This window comes from Psammomys obesus, unplaced genomic scaffold (assembly GCF_907164565.1).
Source record: "Psammomys obesus unplaced genomic scaffold, mPsaObe1.curated_primary_1811, whole genome shotgun sequence".
Taxonomy (NCBI): domain Eukaryota; kingdom Metazoa; phylum Chordata; class Mammalia; order Rodentia; family Muridae; genus Psammomys; species Psammomys obesus.
The window spans coordinates 10,753,268-10,765,828 of NW_026596109.1; the positions used below are offsets into that span (position 1 = coordinate 10,753,268).

Here is a 12,561-nt window from a genome sequence, read left to right on the forward strand (position 1 = left end):
GAAGGAAGGAAGGAAGGAAGGAAGGAAGGAAGGAAGGAAGGAAGAAAGAAAGAAGAAAGAGGAGGAGGAGGGAGGGAGGGAGGAAGGAAGGGAGGGAGAAAGAGAGAGAGAGAGAAAGAAAGAAAGAAAGAAAGAAAGAAAGAAAGAAAGAAAGAAAGAAAGAAAGAGAGACAGACAACATTGGCCACCAAACGATAAACATACAGATAAAATATTGTAGGTGTACTTTTGGGGGCTACTTTATTGGGTTCTTGTATCTATCACCCTTCCAACTCTTATTCCAATCTAATCTCTTCCAATACCCAAACACTAGGTAGGAGAGAAAGAACATTAGAGGGAAAGGGAGCTGAAACCGCTTTAGACTACTTCCTGCTGATTGGAGCGTCAGGTCCTAGGGGCAAGCCCAATCTTTGGGGTCAGACTCTCCAACAATCCAGCAAACACAGCAGCAGGGACCAGCAGCTGCAGGACCTCAGAGCCTCAGGGCCTTCTCAGGGCTTTCCCATTTATACCCTCTCCAGAGTCCCAAGAATTAAACTATCTTCAGCTGACAAAAATCACACCCCTTCTAGGGCATGAGACAATCATAGTTAATGCTTTGAAGCAGACCCATATCCCATAGCTGAGATTAAAACAAAAACATACTCACTTAATATAACTGGCTCTTTAAAGAAACCAACATTCTCACTGCACACTACAGCTTAGCCATAAAGTAGAGTGTTATTTGGCCATAAACAGGAATAAAATGCTAGCATATGCTATAGGAATAAACTTTTAGCTGGGAGGTGGTGGAACACGCCTTTAATGCCAGCCATCAGGAGGCAGAGGCAGGTGGAGCTTTGTGAGTTCAAGGCCAGCCTTGGTCTACAGAGAGACTTCCGGGACAACCAACGCTACATGGAGAAACCCTGTCTTGACAAAACAAAAAAGAATGAAGTTTTAAGCGATAAAAATAAGTGAAGGCAGTGGCAAAGGGCCACGTCACCTGAGGCCATGATAAGCACAGGTGAGTTCGGAGAAGAAAGCTTGCGGCTGTAGCGAGGACAGGGCGGGCTGAGAAGGCACTGACGGCACCGGAGCTATCCTGCCGCTTGGAACAAGGCTTCCATTAGGGGTGATAAAATGCTCTCCAGTGCGCAAGGGTCATGGCTGCCCTTTATGACTGTACCTCACGAGAATAAACTTTATGGCATGGGAACTTGATTTCAGTGCAGCCTTGGGGGGCCGGGGGACACTGCTTACCTCTGTCCTCAGGGCCGGCGGTCCCACTGACAGTACCAGAAAAACAAGCAAGAAAAGGGTTCCTGGTTGTTTTTTAAAGCATACCTCACATGGTTAATCTGTTACAAGGCCATCTCTCTCGGCTGATAGCACAGAGAAGTGATTAAAAAGGACATTAATCCCATATTTATTTAAGAACAAGGACCAGCAAGGAGGCTCCCCAAGTAGGTACTTGCCACCAAGCCTGACAACGTGAGTCCAGTCCCCAGGAACCACATGGTGGAAGAAGAAAACCAACTTCTACAAGTTGTCTCCTCTGACCTAAATGTATGTGCCTTGGTGAGTGCAAACACAGACAGAGACACACACACAAACAAATAAACATTTTTAACGTTTCTTAAAAGAACATTAAAGCCATAACCAAGTACAAAAGGCTGGAAAGACAGCTCAGTGGTTAAGGACACTGGTTTTACTTCCAGAGGACCCAGGTTCAATTCCCAGCGCCCATATTGCAGGTCAAAACTATCTATAGCTCCAGTTCCGGATCTGATGCCCTCTTCTGGCCTCTGTGCTGTACAATAGGAACAGGCAAAGCACCCCTCTACATAAACGTCCTAACAATAAAACACTAACAAGCAGGGGTAGGCAAACCTCCTTACCTCCTTGAACCAGCTGTCGGGCCGTGAAGAGCGCCGTGGAGCCCGTGGAGCAGTTGTTGTTGAGGTTAATTATAGGAATGCCAGTCATTCCCAGACTGTGGTAGATAGCCCTCTGCCCACAGGTGGAGTCACCTACAGAGGAACAGGTGAGGGCTGTCACACAGCACGGACATGGAGAGCTGCGGTGCAGCCCCACCGCGTGTGTCCCTGTCACTATGACCCCTGAATGAGAAACAGCGACAGCATTCCTATTGTGAAAACATACAGCAGCCATAACAAATGTTTAATGAACTTTCTTTCCTTTTCTTTTTTGAGTCAGGGTTTCATGTAGCTCAGAAGAGCTGGTACTCACAGCAGTCCTCCTGCCTCAGCCTCCTGAGAGCTGCGATTCCAGCTGAACATCACATGGGGCAGTAAAGCATGCGCATTTGATGTCCCTTGTCTCCTGTCGCAGCCAGGACGGTGGCACTTGCTATACTGTGTCCCTGACCACAACCCTCACTTTCCACTTTCTTTACATGATAAAGAGGTAGAAAAGGAAATAAATGGCCAGGTAATAGCACATAACTCACTTTCACAGAGCCGTGTGATAAAGGAAATGGCGGTTCAAGGACGCTTGATTCTCACATGTATGCATGTTAAAGATCATCACAAAATGATTGAAGGCCTCTGTTCACTTTTCATATAAACATTGCTCAATTTGAACCAGTTACGGAAGCATACACTGTAAGTCTCGGCTACTGAGGAGGCTAAAGTGCCAGGCTTGGTGAAGCCTACAGCTTAGAAGCTACAACCATGACGACGCATCCAAAAAAGCTTCAGGAAGCTTTGAGGCTCAGGATGTAGTTCAGTTAGGAGACTGCTTGTCCAGAACTGAAAGGATCTGGGTTCAATCCCCAGCACTGCATACATCAGGGGTGGTGGTATACCCCCATTATCCCATCGCTTAGTAGGCAGAGGCAACAGAAAAGAGGTTCAAGACTATCCTTGAATTAGAGGCCAGCCTGAGCTGCGTGAGATCATGTCTCAGTTTTTTCACTGAGTTTTAAAGATTCTGGATATATCTAGGCCTTAAAGGAAAATGTGGCCCACAATGAGTACAAAGATGACTTCCTTCTCAAGTACCATGGCCCACGAGGTACTTGAACGCTGGATTGGTAAGATGATGGCAACTAGGGGTATGGACTTCTATAAAAAGGAGTCTTCTATAAAATTGGCAAGGCTCACCAATCTTCCTGGCAGTACCTGCATTCTACATACCGTGCCCTCATAAGTCTACACGCTGGGAATCTCCTGTTATTTTTTTAGAATAATTTATTATATTATTTTTTCATTTTATGTGTATTAGTGTAAAGCTGTCAGATCCCTTGGAATTGACAGTATACACAGTTGTGAGCTGTCATGTGGGTGCTGGGAATTGAACCCAGGTCCTTTGGAAGAGCAGACAGTGCTCTTAACTACTGAGCCATCTCTCCAGCCCCTCCTATTATCTTGAAAAGTAAAGGTAACAAATGATGGCTATGCACAAAGATTCTTCTACAGTATTACAAATTATATAATACTATATAATTGCAGTATTTTCCTAACAGATAAAATTATAAGCAACTTTGAATATCCAAGAACAGGCTATCGTTACCTCTAACAAATAAGCTAGTAGCTGTCAATGCTAAAATACAGTATAAAGGCCAAAATGTATCAGAGGGCTGAGGAAATGGCTTGTCTAAAGTGTACAAGGCCCTATGTTCAATCCTCAGTATTTAAAGGGGAGTAGGGTATGAGCAAAGGAGAGATACAAGTCAAAGGGTATAAGCTTTTTCCTCCTCTTCCTCATCTTTCCTCCTCCTCCTGCTTTTTGAGACAGGGTCTCACTATATAGCTCTGGCTAGCCTGGAACTCACAGACATCCACCTGCATCAGTCTCCCAAGTGTTGGGATTACAGGCATGAAACACCATACCCAACTAAAAAAATTTACTATTGGTTGTTTATTCTTTCAAGAGAGAGAGTCTTACTACATAGCTCTGGCTGTCCTGGAACTCAATATATACAGCAGGCTGGACATGAACTCACAGGTTGCCTCTGCCTCCGGAGTGCTGCGATTAAAGGCATGAACACTATGCTCAGCTAAGAAAACAATTATTTTTTTTTTTCGAGACAGGGTTTCTTTGAGAAATAGCCCTGGCTGTCCTGGACTTGCTTGATAGACCAGGTTGGCCTGGAACTCACATAGATCGCCTACCACTGCCTCCCAAGTGCTGGGATTAAAGCCATTGTGCCACCACACCCTGCAAGAAATATTTTTTAAGTTCCATGAAAAGGCTTTTACTAACTGATCCATGTTGCCAACTCCCAAAAAACGTTATCTTAATTTGTCTCCTGTGTGATAATACCATAATGGCAAGAACAATCACACTGAGCCAACACACATAAAGCTGACCTTTGGGTCCTGCCCTGAGAGTTAACATCTGCTTATGTATTTGCTGACAGATGTTGTGTGCACAGTGTTGGGGTATTCTGTTTATGACATACCATACACATAGCCAACGCATGCCTGCTCCACTGCGGAGTAAGGGATCTGTGCATCTGCCAGTGCCTTCTGGCCTGTGAAGACAAAACAGAGTTCATCAAAGAGCACTTGACAAATTGGCTTTGGGTGAGTGAAAATTCAATTTAGCATTTCCTCACATTCCATTTACTTCTTTATCATCTGCTTAGTTTAAATGACAAAGCAGCCACTAAATCATCTTGGATCAGACTCTCCCTCTTCCTTTTCCATCACTTTTTCATATCCTCCTTTTCATCACAGGTGGAGACCACCATGCCCATTCTGTGGGTACAGGGGTGCTGAACTCAGGGCACCACAGAATCTGAATGCCTACCAACTGAGCTGCATCCTCCGTAGCCTAACCAAAAAGCCTGTAAGCTGCTTTTCTGTTTGCTTTTTATCTGGGTTGGTAGTTGTTGTAGTCATAGTTTTTTAGACAGAGTAGGGCTGGCATGAAATCACTGTGTAGCCCAGGCTGGCACTGAACCCATGGCAATCCTGCCCGGCCTCTCAAATTGTGGGATTATCCGTGTGTGCTGCCACAAACAACTCTTAAATCTCATTAACATCACAGTCCTTGTCTCTCTCATCTCTACAGCTCCATCACACATTTGGAAAGCAAAATGAAAAAGAATGTCATTGCTAGAGACAGGCAATGTGGGACATTGGTGCACTCCTGTAATCCCAGCACTTGGGAGTCAGAGGCAGGTGGATCTCTGTGAGTTCAAGGTCAGCCTGGTTTACATAGTGGGTTCCAGGATAGCCAGAGCTACAACAATAGAGACCCCGTCTCAAAAACAAAACAAAAACAGATGCGCCATTTCAAAAAAGCTAGGACTATTCTGTGTATGAAACAAAAATTTGAGCTTTGAAAGCTGGGACATAAGGAGGATGTATCAGGTCCTGCCTCTTCCCTATGACTATCTCTTGTTTTGCTTGCAAGGCTGCTCCATTCCCGGAATAAGCACAGACCACACAATAAGCCAATAAGTGTTCAAAAATATGATTCTTTTCCTTATTACCTGCTTCCTTTGCCATATCAGGATAATCTCTTGAATTCTCACCTCCAGGTTTTATGAACTAGAATACAGAAGAAACATGTATAGAGGGTTTGGTTTGGTTTTTTTTTTTAACAATATCACAGAAATTCATTCAGTTATTCAAGCAAACAAAAACACTGCACTGGGCTAAGGAGATGAATCCCAGCAGAAGCTTGCTACACACCAAATTCTGGATCAGCCTGGGATGTATGCCACCATCCCAAGACAAAAAAGAAAAACACAGCCAACAGGCAGAGCTCTGGGAGTTCTAAGCCAGACAGGTCTATATAGCAAAGGCTAGCCAAGGCCCTGTCTCAAAAACAAAACAAAAAATAACAACAAAAACAGGGCTTTGATATGTGGTAATTCTGCCACTGAGCCATACCCCCTGCCATGGATATTTCTTTTTAAAATACTAAGTAAAACTGAACAGGTAGAAATTATTTTAAGATCAGTTGTAATGCAGAATTTAAAACCATAACAATGAACTCTTCAAAGAAAACTGGTCATCCACATAGCAAGCTGGAGGCCAACCTAGACTAAATTAGACCCCATCTCAAAGTAAAATAAAATTTAAAAACTACTAATTCTAGCCAGGTGTGGTGGTGCACACCTTTAACCCCAGCACTCAGGAGCAGAGGCAAGCAGATCTCTGTGAGTTCAAAGCTAGCCTGCTCTATATAATCAGTTCTAGGCCAGCCAGGGCTATGTGCAGAGACCCTGTTTCCAAAAACTTAGATTCCTAGTTTTTTTTTCCCCTAGAAACTTGAATTTTTTCATTGGTAATGACTACAACTAGTAGTTGTTTGGTATTTTAATAAAATAAAAAATTTAGGTTCACTAATGCCACACAACAAAAATCAGGTTCACTAATGCCCTACAAAGATTTGCTTTACAGATATAAACACATATGTTAGACACATGTAGTGGGCTTTAACCAGTTACAGCTATGACCGTGTTGAAAGGTCAGATGGCCGTGCGGGGGAGTGGATTTGCTGGTAAACTGCTTTTCCAGCTTAAGAACATTGAGAACTCATGTGAAAAAGCCCAGCGTGGTTGTCCCTTTATGATCCCGGCCCTAGGTGAGCAGAGACAGGTCACAGGGGCTCACTGGTTAGCCGCCTGCCTACTCTGTGAGCCAGAGGCAAAAAAGAGACCTTCAACAAAACAAGGCAGACCACAGAAGAGCATGCCTGAGGTTGCCCTCTCGCCTCTCACGCATGTGCACACACAACTCAAACTATCCTCTTTGGTCACTGAGAGCTTTGTCAAGCTGGGCCCTGAACCTTGACATAACCCAAAGGGGCTCTGATTTTTTCACAATTAATTATAACTAGTTCTCCAGACTCATCTTCATCATTTCTTACCTCACCTAGATTCTGTAATTTCTCCAACACAACCGGTTCTCTGTGCAGAAAAAGATTCTTTAGGGCTGGAGAGCCTGCGAGCCTGGAGGTATAACTAAACGGATAGAGTAGCTAACATGCACGAAGCCTCGGCCTCCAGCTCCAGGAGCACAAGAACAGCACGCGACAGCACACATCTGTAATCTGGGTATTCAGGAGGTAGAGGCAGGAAGGTTACAAGTTCAAAGTCATCCTCAGCTTCATAGTGAGTTTGAGGCCTGAATGGACTAATGGAATTAAATAAGACCCTCTCTCTGGGAAAAATAAAGATATTTTAGGACCTCAGTCTTAATATCAAGAATATTACTGATTTGGTTACTATTTCTACACCTCATCGTTGTAACAAAGCTAGGAATATTTTAAAAGAGTAAAAAAAAAAAAAAAAAAAACCTCACATACTTACACTAATACTTCCCACTCAACTTCCATATTTCCGAGTGTTTTATCTCTTGGTTCGTTCATCTGTCGGGCTGTTTCTGAGGTTGGGGCTCTCCTGTAGCTCAGGCTGGCTTCAAACTTCCTACGTTAGGACCCTGTCTCAGTGTTACAGCATCTTCCTGGCGTGCCCAAGATACCAGGCTTCACCCCCAGTACCAACACCAGTTTTTAAAATAGTGAAAACTTCGAACAGGGCTGGCAAGGTGGCGCAGTAGGGAAGGGCACGTGCCACACGAGTCTCGTGACCTGGGTTTCCCACAACCCACAAAAAGATGGAAGGCCAGCATCAACCCACAAAGCTGTCACCTGAGCTCAACGTACTCACTATTGCATGTACACCACAGACACACACACACACACACACACTAGCTTTTTAAGTTTAAAAGAAGTTTTCTGATCGTGAGCAAAGCTTATCACCTACTAAGTTTCAGCACAGCACAATGTCATAGCAAGCTGACTTTTCCCTGGTCACATTTCAGATATTTACCGCAGCCTTTGACAGGAAGGTGGTGTATGTTTGGGTATGTTTTCTGAGAACAAAGTTAAGAAGCGCCACACGGAGAATTTCAATTAATTCCTTCTTTTGTGGCAATTGTTTTTTTTTTTTTTAATTTTATTATTTTTATTTTATTTTATTTTTTATTTTTTGGTTTTGAGAAGATTCTACCAGCACCTGCAGAGTGCTGGGATTCTAAGGGCACACCAGCAAACCTGGCTTCATCTTCTAAATATCTTTTCATCTTCTAAATATCTTCTGGTATTTCTCCTATACTTTCTGCTCCAGTGCACATTGTCCCACACTGCTTTTAATAATATTTGAAAATAAAAATAAGTTCATGTTTTCAATCTTTCATGCTTAAAAATTCCAAATTACCCTTTTCTTCCTTTCTTTTCATTTATTTATTTATTTATTTATTTATTTATTTTATTTTATTTTATTTATTTTGTTTATGTGAGTTTTTTAAAAATCTATCTTTAATCCCAGAACTCAGCAGGCAAATCTTTATACGTTCCAGACCAGCCTGGTTTACAGACTGAGTTCCAGGACAGCCAAGGCTACACAGAGAAACCTTGTCTCAAACAAAACAAAACAAAACAAAACCAGTAAGTGATGATAGATGGATGAATGGATGAATGGATGGATGGATAGGTAATAAAATAAAAATCTACCTTTGTTAGTGTATAAGTGTATGTGCTTATGTGGGGGGAGGGGGCACAGGCATGCTGCAATCCACGAGGAGGTCAGAGGTCTTCAAAGAGTGAACACTCTCGCACTGTGTGAGAACCAGGGGCCAAACTCCTGTTGTCAAGCCTGATGGAATGCACTTTTACCCACTGACCATCTTGCTGTCCCTTGGTCTTTGGTTAAGTTAAGGTCTTACATAACCAGGGTGGCTTTGAACTTGCTATGCTGACCTTGAGGCTAACCTTGAACTTCTGAGTCTCCTGTCTCCATCCCCTGAGTGCAGCACCGTGCCTGGTTTACGCAGGACCAGGACCGGGCTGGAACCCAGGGCTTCGTGCATGTTTGCCAAGTGGTCTACCAAGGGAGTCATCTTTCTCTCTCTCTTTTTTTTGTTTGTCACCCTCACATATAACACATAGCACATGTACTGAATATGTGCTTAAATCATGAAACCATTTTTAATTCCTTTCCTGTTCCCTAAGGAATATTAAAGCCTCCTTCACCTCAACCTACCGACTGGAAAAAAAATTAAATATACCTTTTTTTTTTTTTTTGGAAACTATGCTTTTTGTATACAGCTTGTATAAACAGACACCACACAACCAGTGGAAGACAGTTTAAAATGGAACAACATCCTAGCAGGCTGTGGCGGGGGGAACACCCGAAGTTCCAACACGGGGAAATTTGAGCAGATGGATCAGAAGTGTAAAGACAGCCAGGTCCACAGAAGATACTCTTTGTTTGTTTTTTTGTTTGTTTTAATCTAGAAAGTGCTTTTGAAAGTTTCAGTACTACCTGAATCAGAAGTCCCCCTCCAAGAAACGGTGGGATGTTCTCTAAGCTTTATAACATATTAATCAACTTTAATCAATTAATCAACAGGTAGATAGCTACCTGTTTTGAGTGAATTAAATGCTCTTAGCCTGCTACTAAAATATAAAATTTAAGGCTGTTTTTTTTTTTGTTTGTTTTTTGTTTTTTTGTTTTTGTACAGAAAAAAAATTTTCCACAGAGCTCACAAAGTACATCCTTCTAATATATCGATCAACTAACACTCATTGTCTTTGGGCACTAAGGAGCTTTCATCGAGGGAGATATAGCCATGAAAGAGCGCACGATTATTAGCTTCTGCTAAGAGGTCACAATTCTGCTCGAAGATAAGCAATGTCTGTCTATGGCCCATCAGTTCAAATGGCCCCCTGACTTGGGCCCACTCTTGAACTACTAGGTTTCACTTAGCATGCCTTTGGAGCAGAGATACAGCTGTGTGAAAGAAGGCCTGAATACAATGTTTTGACAAGAAAAATGACCCACTGGACACTTTTTTATTATGGATTTGTGATAATGATAGATAGTGTATATAATTCAGTCATTTAATTTGAGACGTCTAAGCTGACTCAGGTTTGCCACAAGTTCAAGGAGAGCCTGGGAAACACAGTAAGCGCCATGCTAGACAGGGCTATAGTGTGTGACCCCGTCTCAACAGATCAGACAAAAATACCATGTATATAACATGGCGCACAGTAAATGCACACATAGACACGCATTTAAATGGAGGTACCTGTGAAGAATACTGGACTTGGATATTGGACCCTGCAGCAATGTATTAGGAAGATATGAACATCTAAACAAAGAATTTCAGCGCATCAAAGTAAATCAGAGCTAAGTTCAAGGCTCTGTGAGAAAGCCAAGACAATCAAAGGCTTTTAGAAGATAAGATCTGAACTGTCTCTTCAATTGGACAATAACTTAACCAGTGAAAGTCAGCTGGTGCCAAGTAGCGCCACTAGATGCAAAGCAGCTGAAGGGTAAAGACTGAAGCGACAGGTACCAGGGCGCTGAGGGGAGTCAGGGTATTGGAGGATGAGGCTGTGGAAGCATCTGGTCGCCTTCGACCCAGAGAAACAGCAACATGGTCAGAGGATCAAGAGAGCCTGCACCTGCGTTAAGCGTTTCTGCCCACAGGCACACCTGCCGTTATCTGGGAAGAGCACTATAGCCACCACAGAGCTGGCTGCATCCGCGCTCTCCTCTTTCTGTCGGACAGCCAGGCCTCCGTCCAAGCGCCAAACGTTTTCACGTCGGTTTTTTGGTTGGCTTTGCTTTGTGAAACAAGGTCTTGCCACACAGTCCTCCATGACCTCAAACTCTCCTGGCTGAGAGTTCTCAGCCAGTTCTGAGCAGTTCTCCCGGCTGCGCCTCCCAACGCTCCCACTACAGACGTGAGCCACCCGGCCGGCCTGCGTCTGGATTTAGAATCTAAGGCAATGTGAGGTCTGGGTTAAGTTGGGGGCTCCTTCACAGGCGGAAGAGCGAGAAGAGGGAAACCGGGAGGCCGAGAGAAAAACGGCTGAGGGGACGTCTCCCTCTCAGGGACAGCATCCTACAGCCCAGCCCAGCCCGAGCCGCGACCGTGCCGCGCGGCCCTTGTCCCCTCGGGGCTGCCGGGCATCCCAGGGGCAGCTCTCCGCGACTCACAGGTCTGTTTACCTTGGTCATGCCGACGCCGACTACGAACACCCGGCGCAGGCGCGGAGACTTCAAGGCGGCGGAAGGCATGGCTCCAGCGGCGGACCCGGACGCGATCGCGGCGGACACCGTCTCCCGAGGACCGAACGAAGCCTGCTCAGAAACCCGGCGCTTTCAAGTCCGGGTCTCCCCACCCCGGGCGTCGGGGGCGTGGCCGCGGCATCAGGGGCGGGGCCGAGCCGAGGCGACTGGGCGGAGTCGGCGCGGAGTGTCTGCGCGTGCGCGGAGGCCCTGGCGGCCTGTCTCTGGTCGCCGGTGTTGCCCCGGTTCGCTTTCGCAGGCTGGTCTAGATCTAGGCCTCGGTTTCTCCGTCTCACCCGTTCACGGTGAGCAACAGGAGGCCTGAAATGAAAGGGTTGGTCACAGAGGAAGCTCGGAACCCTGAGGAGATTCTTTGGAGTGTCAGAAACGTTCTGTACGTTAACAACAGTCGGTGCGTGAGCTCAAGCACCGATGTACACTAAAAAAAGTCAGAATTCTACATGTGGATAAGAGGTTTTTAAAAATTAAGCCAGAGCAGGGCTTAGTGGCTCACACCTTTAATCCCCTCACTCTAGAGGCAGGACAGGCAGGGCTACACAGAGAAACCCTGTCTTGATAGCAACAATAGCAAAAAAAAAAAAAAGGGGGGGGGGGGGAGAAGGGGCAAAACCCAAAAATCTCAAAAAATGTCAGCCTCGCAGCGGGCTCCCGTAATCCACTCAGGAAGCAGAAGCAGGTGGATCTCTGCGGAGTTTTAGCAGAGCCCCAGACATTAGCACCACCGAGGCCATGTTAGAGGTACCATTCTGACCTTTAAAAAATAGCAGTGAGAGGACCAGGCTTGACCCCCTCTGGGTGGCTCGTTCAGCTTAGATGGCGCCTGCACGCTGTCCTCCTCCTCTCACTTGGCCAAGTCTAGGTTCTTCCTATCTTGCAGTCTGGCCTAGTGTACCTGTACTCCCCAAAAAAAGCATCAGTCCCAGGAACTAGGCCCTAAGTCACCAGTGCCAGGAATAAAACCATAAAATTCCCTACCCAAGGAACAGCCTGGAGGTAACTACAAGAATGGGAAGGGAATCTTACCCCAGGGTGCCCATCTGTGCTGGGCAGCCCACTGACCTAACATTCCTGAGGTTAGTTATGTTAGTTGGCCAACCACTCTTTAACAAGATTGGCCTTGCTGAAAGTCATCCAGTCCTGTAACTGCTAAGCTGGGAATTCCCGGTTCTTGCTCAAACCTCAATAAAAACCCTGTCATGCAGCTGCTCAGGGCTGTCTGCTCTGATCCACTGTGTTGGTGAGAGGCCGAGCTTAAGCCCAAATAAAGCTCTTTGCTCTTGCATACGTGGTCCAGCTCCTGGCGGTCTCTGGGCACAGCAGTAGATAGGTCCCAACACCTGCCAAAAATGGTACAAAGACCTAATCCATCAAGACCTGGTCCATAGTTCTAGGAACCAGAAAAGTCCTTAAATGTGCTAACCTTGCTTTTTGGCATCCATAGTTCTGCTTCTTGCTAATTAATTATTCTTGCTAACTGAAGTGTGCCAACCAGGATG

At 45.1% G+C, this 12,561-nt stretch overlaps 1 protein-coding gene across 1 annotated transcript in view; it reads right to left on the reverse strand.

Annotated features, from left to right (window-relative positions):
• Positions 1-11,149, reverse strand: part of Scp2 (sterol carrier protein 2) — a 66,454-nt gene extending 55,305 nt beyond the window's left edge. Inside the window, exons 1-4 of the mRNA XM_055629044.1 lie at positions 10,985-11,149; positions 5,447-5,504; positions 4,409-4,480; positions 1,881-2,012 (exon numbers count right to left, since the gene is read on the reverse strand). Coding sequence (XP_055485019.1) covers positions 1,881-2,012; positions 4,409-4,480; positions 5,447-5,504; positions 10,985-11,053 — 331 coding nt within the window. The 5' untranslated portion in view covers positions 11,054-11,149. The remainder of the gene's footprint in view (positions 1-1,880; positions 2,013-4,408; positions 4,481-5,446; positions 5,505-10,984) is intronic.
• Positions 11,150-12,561: the final 1,412 nt, after the last annotated feature.